Below are 14,261 nucleotides of genomic sequence, written 5' to 3' on the forward strand. Positions count from 1 at the left end.
CTCACCTAAGGGCCGATGGGGGTCACTAGCCTTGGAAAAGAAAAAAAAAAGAAAGAAAAGAAAAAGAAAATATAAAAAATTCTAAATTTGCAGAAACTGTTCATATCAATGTCAGGCACGCCACATATGACGTTTGGCATCCACGTGCGACCAGGTCAAAATTGGTTGAAGGGATTACATTGGTAAATCGATAAAAGGTTTATGACTAAATTGACATGATTGAAAAGTTTATGATAAATTGGTAGTAGTATAATATGTTTAGGACTTTTTTGCACAATTATCCCCAAGTTGCAGTGTACTTTATTCTACGATTAACTTAAGTCGATAGGAAATGATAGCACCAAGATTTCAACTTCTGATTGGTTAAACTTTTTATACAAATTATCGCACCACTCAATTTTAATATGATGAAAATATTTTTACGGACAAGGGACGACAATTAAGATTTAGTTTATTTCGTAAAAAATATATGATTTGAAAAATATTTTCCTAAAAATAATTGCTTACCTCACTTGAAATTATTAGTCGATGAAAATTATTTTTAAATAATAATTTATGTCTGAATATTTTCACGTATGACTGAAGATATATTTTATTACTAATTTATGTAAGCCATCTAAATAATTATTTTTTTAAAAAAAACTTTAAATCATTTATTTTTCGTAAAATAAATAAGCGTTAATTTTCGTGTAGTTGTCATAGGTGATGTTCTAGCAAGACACTAACCTAACGTAGGCTCGGCCTTCCGTTGCCTGTCGAATGAGCAGCAGAGAGAGAGAGAGAGAGAGAGAGAGTCATCTGCAAGCAGCATTGCGAGTTCAGCTGTGGACTGCGTGTACGATGACGACGACGACGAAGCGAGGACTTCTCCGAGCTGACATCGCTACAGTATGGCCTCGGACTCTTGAGACTCTGTAATCTGCTCTGCTCTGGCGTTTCCTCCTTCTAGTTCTCGGCGTCTCCTAACTGTTTTCGCAAATTTACATTCATCTCCGATTTCGAAACTTTTAAACGATATATTTTCTTACTGTTGATTTGGGCTCCTCAAGGAGTCTCTCAAGCTTCGGCGTTTGATTCTGCGCAATCCTGAACAACCTGGGCTGAGACCGCAATATTTGTTCCCCATTGGTTCAGCGATTCGAGGGCGAGCGTGAGCCTGACGATACGACTCTCCGTTCTACCCTTAAGATGCGTAATTCAATGCATGTGGCTCGACCCCGACCCGGCAAGACACGATTTTGACGACGGTTGGATTGAGAAGGCGCTGTGCTTGGACATCCGAGAGAGAACGCCATTGAAAGCGCGAGTGGTCATGATGGACACCCATTGCCGTATATTGTGTCCAGAGGTGACCAAACTGTGATGGGCAGGCCGGACCGTGTCGTCCGCCATCTGCGCTGCGGGGAAGTTTTGGTCCGGAGACCGAGCCACGGGATGCGGGTAGTTTTCCGCCGTGCCCCCTCGTTTGATGCGGCAAGCGTTCTAGCATCCCGCGTTTCCTTTCCTGTTTTCGCGTTTCGAATTGTTAGATGTAGCAGTAGTTTGCCCCTCTGCCTAGACAATAACCTTCATGGGACTGGACACTTCAAGAACTGCACGTTGAGTCTGGACGACTTTTTTGCTTCTCTTATTGAAAACTCAACGCGCTTAGGACATTTGAATCAAATCCATGCCAAGTTGCTGGTCCTAGGACTACATAATGATAGTTTTTTGATCACCAAGCTTGTCAATTGGAGCTCAAACCTTGGAGAAATTCAGTATTCCCGTAAGGTGTTCGATGAATTTCCTGACCCGGATGTGTTCTTGTGGAATGCTATAATTAGGGGTTACTCAAGGCACAATCTGTTCAGTGATGCTGTTGAATTGTACTCTAAGATGCAGGGGACTGGTGTCAATCCGGATGGCTTCACCCTCCCCTACATTTTGAGAGCATGTACTGGCTTGCCTGCTCTTGGAATAGGTAGGTGTGTACATGGACAGGTTTATAGGCATGGGTATGAATCAGATGTGTTTGTGCAGAATGGTGTTGTGACGTTGTATGCCAAATGCGGCAAGGTTGAGCATGCTAGGATTGTGTTTGACCAATTACGTGATAGGACTGTTGTATCGTGGACATCTATGATTTCTGGGTATGCTCAGAATGGCCAGCCGACGGAATCTTTGAGAATTTTCAGCCAGATGAGGAAATTGAACGTACATCCTGATTGGATCGCTCTTGTGAGTATTCTTAAAGCATACACTGATATAGAGGATCTTGAACAAGGGAAATCTGTTCACAGTTGTGTCATCAAGATGGGTCTTGAGCATGAACCAGACTTGCTTATATCTCTCACAGCCTGTTATGCCAAGTGTGGTCTTGTCACTGTTGCCCGAACATTTTTTGATCAGATGGAGATGCCGAACTTGATTTTGTGGAATGCCATGATTTCTGGGTATTCAAAGAATGGCTATGCTGAGGAAGCTGTGGAGCTGTTCCGAGGCATGATCTCGAAAAACATAAAAACAGATACTATATCTGTGTCATCTGCTATTTTGGCGTGTGCCCAAGTGGGCTCTCTTGAGTTGGCAAGATGGATGGATCAGTACATCTCTAAGAGTGAATTTAGAGATGACATTTTTGTGAATACAGCACTCATTGATATGTTTGCAAAATGCGGAAGCATACATTTGGCTCGAAAAACTTTTGATCGTGCACTAGACAAAGATGTTGTTATGTGGAGTGCTATGATTGTGGGATATGGATTGCATGGTAAGGGCCGAGAAGCCATTGATCTTTACCATGAGATGAAGAAAGTTGGTGTGTGCCCAAATGATGTCACCTTTGTTGGACTTCTCACTGCATGCAACCATTCAGGTCTTTTAAAAGAGGGGTGGGAATTTTTCCACAGCATGAGTAGTTATGGGATTGAACCACGTCATCAGCACTATGCTTGCGTGGTCGATCTTCTTGGACGCGCTGGACATTTAAACCAAGCCTACAATTTTATCCTAAAGATGCCAATCGAACCAGGTGTATCTGTATGGGGTGCTCTTTTGAGTGCATGCAAGATTCACCGTAATGTGGCACTGGGTGAATATGCTGCACAACATCTTTTCTCACTAGATCCATATAATATTGGACATTTTGTTCAACTCTCAAATCTCTATGCTTCATTACGTTTATGGAATCAAGTTGCCAAAATACGAGTACTGATGAGAGAAAAAGGTCTCAATAAGGACCTTGGATACAGTTTGATTGAGGTCAATGGAAAGCTTCAGGCCTTCCGTGTAGGAGACAAGTCACATCCAAGATCTGAGGAAATATTTGAAGAACTTGAGAAATTGGAGAGCAGGTTGAAGGAGGCTGGTTTTGTCCCCAGTACAGAGTCTGTGATGCATGACCTGATACATGAAGAGAAGGAGCAATTCCTTTGTAATCATAGTGAGAGAATTGCCATTGCGTATGGGTTGATTAGCACTACTCCTGGAACAACACTTCGTATAATAAAAAATCTCCGTGCATGTGTTAACTGTCATGCAGCAACCAAATTTATATCTAAGCTTGTCGATAGAGAGATTGTCGTGCGAGATGCGAATCGTTTCCATCATTTTAAGGATGGGCTTTGTTCCTGTGGAGACTACTGGTGAGGAGGTATTGATCAGTCACATAATCTTGTTATCTCGTTAGTAGAGGAAAGAAAGAACAAGTATGACTAGTTATTATGGCTTCTCTGGCCGCGTTTTGTTCTTGTCTGGCCTATCAAGGTAGTTCTGGAACTTCTGTGAAAAGTTGGGCATGTACATGAGCTGATTTCAGTGGTGGTAGCACCACAGCAAGCTTTTTAATGCCCTTTCAGAAACAAGCTTATTCACTTTTATTATGTGAGGGTTTTTTTTTTGGTCACTTTTATTATTTGAGGGTTCGTCGTTGCTTTCCTTATTGCAACTAAACAGGATTGCTTCGAATTGTTACCTACTTGAAGAAATAGTTACTCTACATACTAACAAATACCATTTATCTGGTTGCAATTTAGAGCAGAAGTAACTTCCTCAATTGAAATCAAATTTCACTATTTCCTATATCAATTCCCAAAGTTTGTTGATCTTGTTCAACATTTGGTTGTCCTTTATTATTTTCATGACACTTAATCGAAGATTCTGAGTTTCTTTAGACAAGCTTGTCACCATAAGTGGCCAAGATGATATTGCATGCATTTTCTCGTTCTGGAGAATGTTTTATATATTGATTATTTTAATGGCATATGCACATGTTTCATATTATTCCTTGCATTTGACACAACCAAGTATATTTTTACATATGAGAAATTTCCTAAAAGGTCCAATGATCGCAGGATAACCTTGGATGCATAAGTGTTCACACAATTTGGCCATCTTGATAACAGCATTGTTGAACTCTGTATGTGTATGATGGACGCTCTTTCTTTAAACTACAGGAATGTGCTGGACAAATTAGATGCAGAGAGCTAGCGAACTCATCTTCCTTTTGCCGCAAATTGTATTCAGAGGTGACCAAAGTGTAATTTGCATTTGTGTTTCTGTGAGTATTTGCTTGCTGGCACACATTTTTGGAACTCTCATTGTATCGTGCTTAAGTAGCTTCATCATTATGAAAAGGCCAATATGGTTGCAATTTGCAGCATTATGCTAGTTCTTGTTCTTCTAAGCTTGTTTCACTATTCTACCTGGGGGAGGATATTTATGTTCAAGATGAATGATTTTCTCTTTTCATTCTGGAGGCATGAGAAATTCTTTTTGTTACCTGGACATGATAAGTTGATAATTTGCTATTTATATGCAGATTGAAGAGGTTGGATGGGAACATTTGGTGCGACTAGGTGACAATTTAACATTTCTCAGCTTCCGCATCTTGTAAGTTGCACTTGTTGATAATTATTTGTCTTTTTTTCAAAGATGGAGCTATTCAGCATTTCTTTTAACCCTTTCATCTTGTAATTCCTATATCTTTTGTCGTGTCTTTTGAATGATTCTCAGTTGGCTTCTATGTTTTTGAAGATATTTTAGTAATTGTTAAGATTTGGGATCGCAAGAGAGGAGACAAAAGCACAAAGGGCTACATTTTATCACTTGAGTTGATGCAAGATTACATATATTCTACTTATGGAGCATAGAGCAATAATCTACTTAGGCTGCGCATGGCAACCATTCTATGCCCGGGAACAGATTTTGCTTAGAAATGATTCTTTTTGATTCCGTGCCCGGGAACAATTTCTAAGCATTTGAAGGCGTTTGGTAACTGCCCAAAATTTCTATTCTTAGAATAGAAAAAGAACAGAAATGCGTTTGGTAACTACACAAAATTTCTTTTTATTAATAATATTTTGAATTTTTTAATATTTCTTTCTTTTTTTTTTTTTCTTTTTTTTCTTTGGCCACGGTTGGTCGCCGACGCCGGCGACCGGCAACAGGCCAGGGCCTGGCAAGGGCGTCGCGGCCCTCGCCGCCGGCCTCGCCATGGCCGAGCGAGGCTCGACCTCGCCCAAATCTGGCGAGGTCGAGCCTTGCCTAGCCAAGGCGAGGCCGACCTCGCCGTCACCACCTGCGACGGCGAGGTCGGCTCGCTTGGCCGGCGAGGTCGGCCTCGCCTTGGCCGGCGAGGCTCAACCTCGCCCGGCTCTAACGAGGCCGACCTCACCGTCGTCGGGGGTGGCGACGGCGAGGTCGACCTCGCCCGTTTGGGCAAGGCCGACCTCGCCGTCGCCGGGGGCGGAGAGGGCCACCCTCGCCGGCCCTGGCCGGTCGTCGATGGACAGTCGCCGGTGGCCGGTCACCGGCGGCAGGCCGGGAAGAAAATGAAGAACAAATAAAAAAGAAAGAATAAAACCAAGAAGAATCAAAAATGGAAAAATTGTTCCAGAATCAAGAAACTACTTTTTTTGGCTTCTTGATTTTGTTCCAAAACTGATTCTGGGAACAATTTTTTGCAAATTTGTTCCTGGGCACAAAAATTTTAACTAACGGATTTCTGCTCCCAAACTGATTCTGGGAACAAAGAACAGAAATTTTTACTATTTGGCAAGTTGCCAAACGCCCCCTTAACATTCAAATTTCTAACTACCTTACATATGGTACCTAACACTTATCTAACCAGTATTCTTCAACACTCTTCCTCAAGCTAGGGCATTTCCAGCCTGAAACTAATGTGATGGAACAGTTAAGCTCCGCTGTGGACCTCCTTCGCACCTCTTGCGGGTGCACCATTCACTGTTTGTCTGTCATTGCTGGTCGTTGTTCATCATCCACCATTGAGTTCATTTGTCTATCCAAGTTGCGTGAGCTCAATGGCTTCTCTCTTCATTGTCCATTGAGCTCTAGGCATCCACTAAATTACCTATGCTTTTGTTGTCTTTGGTTATGAAGCTAGCTTCTCCTGCTCTTTTGTAGTTTTCTGGTACTTTGTTTCACTAACAAAGCACTTGTTTTTAGTGAAAAGGGAAAAAAAGAAAACGAAAAGAGAGAGGGCATGTCAGCTTTTTGTATATGGTTCTTTCCTACGGTGCTTCATCACTTAGATCCCGTTTTGACGTGGTCACACTTTGTCTTTTACATAAGGTCTGGCTTATACTCCTGTTGTAGTCTTTAGTCTGGTTCGATATGGCCACATCCATGTAAGGTGTGCTTACACTTGCTGCTGTTGGAGATAAAATCTCTTCCATTATTGACATTTGAAGAAAGTTGTAGCTATATTACTATTCCTATCGTCTGTGCTTAATAACTTTTAACTTTTAGTGCTATTGAATTTTTTGGCTAAGGATTTTGTATAAGCTTGTCTTAATGGTTCTTGTCTTTGTTAGTTTAAAAATATGTATGCACATACACACTTTAATTGGGAGCTGTGTGTTCATGCATATTCTGGAGACATTTCCTTTTTCCCCTCTCATACGTTGTTCTTTTCTTTCTGCTTGTTTTTACTAGTTCTATGGATATTACCTGTTTTTCCTTCACCTCTCTCGTAACCGTCAAAGTGCTCAACTTTTTGACAAATCAATTACAAGGGATGCAAGTGGAAGGGTTCATGTCATGGAAGTTCAAGTGGACAAAACTTACCCCCGTTGTCCTCCTTCTATCTCAGGGGTCAGTATATTTACTTTCGATCATGTCTAACCTCCTTTTCTGAGGTCATAATACTCACTGAACCTCTTGCCAGGATGTACCATATATTCCTAAAATAGAATGGTCAGCGACTTCAAGATTGAAGGATGCTGTGATTCAGTTCAAAAAGGTACATATACAGGTTGTCAGCTGAAGGTTTTGATGATTAATTGTTTCTGCCGTTTATGAGAAACCGTATCTTCTTTAAGGACTAATTTATAAGAAGGATGTTAATTTGTCCATTACAATTTTAGCATGTGGATACACTCGAGGACTTTTGGTCCACATTAGATGATATTGACAACTCTCTTTGGGTTGTAAATCCTAAATTTTCATGCCGAGCTATGTGCCAACGTCTAGTCAATATAGGTAATTCCTCCTTTCTCCAACATCAAACTATATTTTCAAATTCTGTCCTTCATCTAACTCCAATATTTCTCCTTTCTTCTTGCAAGGAAATGACTGCATTGTCGTGTTATCTATAAATGCACAGAATCCTAAAACTGTACCAGAGTAAGAATAGTTCTGAATTACAGCTGCTGCTGGTACCGTGGACTTGTTTAGTGCTGCAACTTAAATTTGTACTGCTATAGGTGCCGTTTTATGGGTCCAGATTCTAGTATAAGCCCTTTGAGAAAGGCGTGGAGCAGAAACTGCAAAAAATGGTACTTGTCTACTTAACTAGTATATTTTACCATGATCCTTTGGATTGTATGACACTGTTGGCTGGCTTTAATAGAAAAGGAAGTATTTGTCCTTTGAAGCTCCTGAGCTACAGATAGACACATTGAGCTTGTAACCTAGGTGTGGGATCTGCGCGCGCATGTAAAATATTGAGGAAATCTGATCTGACCGTAAATTATTGAGGAAGACGGATATTATCAAAGGACCTGGACATGGCTTTACAAGGGTTTGTAGTTTTTCACAAGAGGGCTTAGAATTGGCACTGAAGGTTGTGCACTCCCTTGCTGCCTTCTTGACCATAGTGAGATTATGTTTGTCTTGCTTGGTTAGTTACACTTGCTTGTTGTGTTATGCTTAAGCTGACCAAATATTTGGTGAAGAGTTTAATGCTTTGATATCATTGGAATAACTAGAGAAAAGATCTTTCATACTTTTTGCTTCTGAATATGAATTGGCAACTTGCCTATTGTTTTCTCATGTATTCTTTGTAGTTTTTTATATTAAATGCATATAAAGCGAGTAATTTCTCATTAATAGACGACCCATAACTTTGCAATCAATCTTCATCTTATTTCTAGATTTTGAGTTACACTGTTGAGAACTAGTTAGAACTAAAAGGGTTCCAGTGGGTGTCAGATCAATTAATGTGCTTCTAAGTAAAACGATGATCGTTATGTATCTCTCATTGTTTCACTACAATTGTGATATCTTGTGGAGTTTCCTATTATTCTGCTCTATATTGCCAGGTCCAACTATCAGCACAGTGCTATAGATCTGGAACTAAACAATCATCTTGGCCTCAATTCGGAACTATCTATTTCTTTCATTTCTTATACGAGTTGACCCATCTTGTTACAGTCGCTTATATCATTTAATATGCTTGATTTGCACTTATCTATTATAGGATGCAAGAAAAACCTTTCCGAGAAAATCTGGTCTGTATTTTGGGGTTTGAACTACCAAAGGCCCCAGATACAGAGAAGGACGAGCAACAACTGGAATGTGGAATATGTTATGCTCAACATCTTCCCATTGGTAATACCTTCTCAGATGCATGAATACATGCAATGACCACAATCATCAGTTGATACTGTCTCACCTACTAATTTTCTGTTACCTAGAGGATGAACTTGGAATCAAGAGTGGGTGTCCAACGGACTACCAGTGTGATAATGCAAACTGCAGCAGAGCTTTTCATAGTCTTTGTCTAATAGATTGGTTGCGGTCTATCACCACAACTAGGCAGTAAGTTGACTTTTCCTAATCCCATGCCTTCTCTTTTACCTACACTTTGCATGAAAATAGCTCCAACCATTTTAGTTCATGTAGGGATGATAGTAAGCAGTTTGGCCTATACTCTTGGAGGCTGCTTCTGACCTTCCCCTCATAGTAAGCTCTTTGAATACCAGAGGTTGAACAAGTACACAACACTTCTGCTGCAGTAGTCTACACTACTTTTTGAATTATGCACCACATGTAATTTCAAAAAGTGATTATGGTTTGCTTTTGGAGGACGCAAGGAAGATTTGAGCATTACACCTGCATATTTTGGCTTTGCTCACTAAACTGTTACAAATCTGAACAAATCATCCGTTGAAAAGTCACAAGTCTGCACAATTCAGTGGTCGGTTTTATTTTTTTTGAACTGGGTACTTGCAGAAGGCCTACCATTAGGATATAGCTTTCATAACTGCTACACAGTCACAAGTCTGTCACAAGTTATTTTGATCCGAGTCCTTGAAAAATTTAGACTATCGTGCCTTTTAATTGTCCATGATGGCCCTCCACCATGATGTGTTCACTGCACTACCCAATACCAAATGACCTCCAATATTTTGCTTCTATGGACAATGTGCTATCCTCCTGGACCTTTCTGTCTCTGGTTGCCTGTCCATCTCCTCTCCTTGTTTTGCTTGCAGTGAATTTGATCTGTTGTTCGTGTGTTGTTGCTGCAGGTCATTCGATGTTCTCTTCGGGAGTTGTCCATATTGTTCTGAGCCAATTGCTGTCAAAATCAACAACACTAGGAGCTAAATCAATGTATCACAATTTCATTATGAGGAGAGATATCATGCTAGTGAGAGATCTTGGTGAGAATGAGCACCTTCCTCCCCCTAGAATCAATCCCTTCAAGTAATTTCATCCACAACCCTGTGTCTATGACGTGAATTCGCACTACTTAACGAGGGAGACCGTTATTTTGTGGGCATGCGGCTTTTGACCTATTCCTCCTTTTATGCTGCTCGACTTATATCACCTTATCCGTCACTGTGAGACCTACATGAATGATACATGAATCACAAGTGAGACGAAAATATAAATTAAAAGAACGACAATTTGCTCATGAAAATCATACCACATGCCACCATTAGTCACATTCATAACTCTTACAATGCTAAAATCGTAAACGATCCTCGTTTAATTGATGTGTTACTCAAACCTTAACCTACTTCGACAGCGTGTCCTTGTCCTCATAATGAGATTTCTTCCGTATCTAATTGATCGAGACATCCATTTATTTGTGGAAGCTTAGTCTAATCCTACCCATAACACACTAAAGGAACTCTCCAACCTGAAATCTTGACTAACCATAATTCATATAACGCTAAAAATAGCATAAGGTAAAAAGGAAAGTAGCACCTTTTAGGAAGGTGATAGCATTCATTGATAATGCAGATACTCAAAATATTTTTTCAATTTAATGATTTCACTCCTTTAAATTGGTACACCTTACAAGCATGATGCACATCCGAACGAGAGGGGCTGAAAGGACAACATCAACTGTCGTTTTTATATTATGGGATTCGTTTTTTTTTTTTTTGGTCTGTATTATGGGATTTGTTCATTTAACCAATTATGATGATTTCATTTTCAAGAAATTGGGATTACATCAACATGAATCAGATAACGTTTGCAAATCAAGAGAAGGGGATAAGTGAAGAAAGTGGTCAAGGCAATCAATCCCTTGTGTCACGAGTTAGTAGGGCAAATTTTCATCTTGGGTGCGGCAGGGAAACGTTTAAATGATGATTTTAAGGAACTTCATAAACAAAATTGATTAATGAAATTCGTCATTTTTTTAATTAAAATTTAATAGATAATGCGTTTCTATGAAATTTTACGGGCAAACTTAAAAAACAAAAACAAAAAAATAACATTTTGAACATATTTTAAAGATAAATGTAGAGATAATTATTTAGATGGGAAAATGACATAAATAGTTCTTCAACATTGACCTAATGTGCAACGTGGTCCATGGATGTTTAATTTATTCAATGTAGTTCATAAACTTTAATCCAATGTGCAATACTGTCTCTTAACTTTTAATATATTCAATGTGGTCCCTTAATTTTTTTGTACATGTTCAATTTAGTCTCTGGATTATATGCAAATGTTCAATATTGTCCCTGAGCTTGAATGAATGGAATAATGACATTGGACATTTATAAAAAGTTCAAGGACCACATTAAACAAATTAAAAGTTCAGGGATCACATCGCACATTGTATTAAAGTTTAGGGACTAAAATTGAACAAATTAAAAGTTTAGGGACCATATTGAGCATTTGATCAAAGTTTATGGACCATTTGTGTAATTATCCCTATTAAGATAGATACTAATTTTGAGTAGATAACGTTTGCTTAAAAAGAATAAAACAATTTCCCTATCCGGATAACCTCACTTAGCTAAATTTAAGCTCCCACTTACCCATGACCAACACTAAATCCACGATATTCTCTCTCAAACTATCTCCTTTGCAAAACTACCTGATTCATACCTCCATCTCATCTCATCTCTTCGCCTCCCTCTCTTCTCAAAGCTCTCTCCATAACACATTCTCTGTCTATGGCGGCGAGGGTCGACGAAGTTCAAGAATCGGAGATTTCGAGCATGGAGGACGGGGTAGCCGCCTCCGCCACGCCCACGTCCGGCGGATTCATCGGCTTCTGCTCGTCGCCTCTGGTCGTCACCACCGCGCAAAAGGTATGCACTCTATCAATAATGTGTTCGTGGCAGCACTAGCAGTAGCACTAACGATTTGCATGGCTTATGAAATTCGATCATGCATGTAAAAAAGTTGATAGCTGAGGTGATCGGCACCTACTTCGTCATCTTCGCCGGCTGCGGCTCCGTCGCTGTGAACAAGATCTATGGGCAGGTGACGTTCCCGGGGATATGCGTGACGTGGGGACTCATCGTCATGGTCATGATCTACACCGTCGGGCACATCTCCGGCGCCCACTTCAATCCGGCCGTCACCATCACTCTCGCCGCGTTCCGGCGGTTTCCGTTTTGGGAGGTGAGTGGCCATATAGTTCAATTTTTGTGTTTATGGAGTTGAATTAAAAGCTCATTATGACCATGAACTGCAAGAGAGATGGGGCAACATATTAGATTTTGATTTCATTAAGTGTTACAAATCTAAAACAAAATGTAATTCCCTTAAAAAGAGTCTAAAGGGCCCAAACGTTTTTTTTTTCCCTAATTTTTTTTTAGCTTAAACTCTCAATTCTGACCTAAACCCTTTTTTTTCATAAAAAACAATAACTTTCGGATATCCAAAAGTTTCCAAAAGATGTCACAGGAACGACTATACTTTTTATACGAGACAAAAAAAAGTTTGGGCTGGAATTATGACTTGAGTTAAAGTCTATACTTTTTAAGGGAATTAAATCATGACATGCCTAGAAATAGAAGAGTTATTGAGTTGCATCTCGTCAATAGAACATGTTATACACTCAGGCTCCTTCAGTTTTGAGAGACATGAATGATTTAAAAATGATTACTTATATCTCTTATAAAAATAAATGAACGTCCACGAAAATATTTAGACATAAATTGTTGTTGGTAATGAACACATTTTTCATAAACTAAGTACTTCAAGCGATCAATATTAGGAATATATTTTTCAAATCATTCATTTTCCGTGAAACAAATGGAGCCTCAATATAAGTTGGAATGTTATTAAAAAAAAATTCACTGTTTTTTTCCAATGCCGGGTTAGAAAGTGAAACATTTGTTCATCATTACATTGACAAAACTGATAGCTCGTGTGCATGGACACAAGTATCGTCTTACTGGAACTGGACTATCTTTGTTTTCCCCATAAAAATAGCAGCAGATTCTCATAACCTCGAAACTAAACATGGTGTTACTGTTATAGGTTCCACTGTACATAGCAGCCCAGCTCATGGGATCGATACTCGCGAGCGCCACCCTCGCCGGAATCTTGGACGTGACCCCTAGCACCTTCTTCGGGACGGTACCGGCCGGATCCAGCGGCCAGTCTCTATTGGTCGAGATCATCATCACCTTCCTCTTGATGTTTGTCATCTCCGGCGTCACGACCGACAATAGAGCGGTCTGCATCTCTAATGCAAACTGGTTTTACGAGCCCCCGTTCTTGCATCAGCTGATCTTATAAATGGTTTAGCCTTTTGTAACGTAATTTGGGGGGTTGAAAGACTCACGTATGTTGCTGTTTTAACAGAGAGGAGAACTTGGAGGAATCGCGGTCGGGATGACGATAATGTTGAACGTCTTCGTCGGAGGGTGAGTGTCCGATCCAATCTCATTTTAGTTGCGTTGCCGGGTGTCCATAATTACGATCTGTTCTCGACCCATTACTCTATTATCCATTTCCCTCGAAATCAGCAAAGCTCGATACGATTCGTTTCGCAGGCAAGTATCGGGAGCCTCGATGAACCCGGCGAGGAGCCTTGGACCGGCCATCGTGAAGCACACCTACAAAGGAATCTGGTTGTACGTAGTCGGGCCGATCGTCGGAGCCCTGGCCGGGGCGTTCGCGTACAATCTGATCCGGTTCACGGACAAGCCGCTCCGGGACATCGCCAAGAGCAATTCCCTCTTCCGGACCATCTCCATGAACAACCACCCATGAGGACCAAAGAGTCTGCAAGTCAAGTGATCCTGTCCTGTGTTCCTCCGCTTCATGAGCTATAGTTTCATCTCCGTCTCGTTATTTTCTCTTGAGCATGAATCGAGAAGTGAGCTTTTTAGGTGAACTTTAGTATGGATCCAAATTTATTTACTCGTTTCGTGGACTACAATGCTACTATTTACTTATATGAGTTGCATCGAAACTAATTTTCCTTCCTCTATCGCGCTAGTAAATTAACATCGTAATGGTTAAACTTTTTCATATAACAAAAAGCTCGACTGTTAAATTCTTGGAATGGTTGATTGTTTTTTACATAGGAGAGATAAAAAAGTTTTACGCGGTCAATAACTTGTTCATCCGATCAAGGGAAAATTTTAGTAATGACCCGAAGTGGATGAGTCTTCATAAATGAGGGCCCGTAATAATAAACGTTGTCTCAAATAAATATTTAAAGCAACAATTTAGTCTCAAATAAGAGTTCAATTTAGTCTCAAATAAGAGTTTCCTCCTCTTCTTCTTCTCAAATTACCCGAAACCCTTCTCAATCGCTCTTCAATGACCGCATC

At 40.2% G+C, this 14,261-nt stretch overlaps 3 protein-coding genes across 9 annotated transcripts; all 3 read left to right on the plus strand.

The window, feature by feature from the left end:
- The first annotated feature begins 754 nt into the window (after nucleotides 1-754).
- Nucleotides 755-10,019, plus strand: LOC115681323 (uncharacterized). 7 transcript variants are annotated; one of them, XM_056306906.1, is made up of 12 exons: nucleotides 819-888; nucleotides 4,434-4,505; nucleotides 4,799-4,869; nucleotides 7,014-7,092; nucleotides 7,166-7,240; nucleotides 7,365-7,479; nucleotides 7,566-7,623; nucleotides 7,704-7,775; nucleotides 8,699-8,829; nucleotides 8,916-9,039; nucleotides 9,124-9,183; nucleotides 9,750-10,019. In XM_056306906.1, coding segments are annotated over exons 1-12 (906 nt in total). In that variant the 5' UTR covers nucleotides 819-840; the 3' UTR covers nucleotides 9,751-10,019. The 7 variants fall into 7 exon arrangements, with proteins under 7 accessions (XP_056162882.1, XP_056162884.1, XP_056162880.1 ...); XM_056306907.1 differs by lacking the exon at nucleotides 9,124-9,183 and having other exon boundaries at nucleotides 755-888; nucleotides 4,434-4,537; XM_056306909.1 differs by lacking the exon at nucleotides 9,124-9,183 and having other exon boundaries at nucleotides 782-914; nucleotides 4,434-4,537.
- Nucleotides 913-3,627, plus strand: LOC115668194 (pentatricopeptide repeat-containing protein At3g12770). The gene has a single exon (XM_056306904.1). The coding sequence runs from the start codon at nucleotides 1,363-1,365 to the stop codon at nucleotides 3,625-3,627; it is 2,265 nt and encodes a 754-aa protein (XP_056162879.1). The 5' UTR covers nucleotides 913-1,362.
- Nucleotides 10,020-11,527: 1,508 nt separating the features above from the next.
- On the plus strand, nucleotides 11,528-13,915 carry LOC115681462 (probable aquaporin NIP-type). Its single transcript, XM_030605423.2, has 5 exons — nucleotides 11,528-11,777; nucleotides 11,872-12,093; nucleotides 12,958-13,155; nucleotides 13,285-13,346; nucleotides 13,476-13,915. Exons 1-5 carry the CDS (start codon nucleotides 11,640-11,642, stop codon nucleotides 13,693-13,695), a joined length of 840 nt encoding a protein of 279 aa, XP_030461283.2. The 5' UTR covers nucleotides 11,528-11,639; the 3' UTR covers nucleotides 13,696-13,915.
- The last annotated feature ends 346 nt before the right edge of the window (nucleotides 13,916-14,261 follow it).

The sequence above is a fragment of the Syzygium oleosum genome, unplaced genomic scaffold (assembly GCF_021117445.2).
Source record: "Syzygium oleosum isolate NSW1041296 unplaced genomic scaffold, Sole_v2.1 Sole_v2.48, whole genome shotgun sequence".
NCBI lineage: Eukaryota > Viridiplantae > Streptophyta > Magnoliopsida > Myrtales > Myrtaceae > Syzygium > Syzygium oleosum.

Bases quoted from the DNA above. Each gene is read 5' to 3' on its own strand.
- LOC115681323 (XM_056306905.1), top strand. From the start codon at position 841: ATGACGACGACGACGAAGCGAGGACTTCTCCGAGCTGACATCGCTACA. The intron at 7,093-7,165 runs GTCAGTATATTT...ACCTCTTGCCAG, and splicing joins GTCCTCCTTCTATCTCAGGG to GATGTACCATATATTCCTAA. The intron at 7,624-7,703 runs GTAAGAATAGTT...GTACTGCTATAG, and splicing joins AATCCTAAAACTGTACCAGA to GTGCCGTTTTATGGGTCCAG.
- LOC115668194 (XM_056306904.1), top strand. From the start codon at position 1,363: ATGGGCAGGCCGGACCGTGTCGTCCGCCATCTGCGCTGCGGGGAAGTT.
- LOC115681462 (XM_030605423.2), top strand. From the start codon at position 11,640: ATGGCGGCGAGGGTCGACGAAGTTCAAGAATCGGAGATTTCGAGCATG. The intron at 11,778-11,871 runs GTATGCACTCTA...CATGTAAAAAAG, and splicing joins TCGTCACCACCGCGCAAAAG to TTGATAGCTGAGGTGATCGG. The intron at 13,347-13,475 runs GTGAGTGTCCGA...TTCGTTTCGCAG, and splicing joins TTGAACGTCTTCGTCGGAGG to GCAAGTATCGGGAGCCTCGA.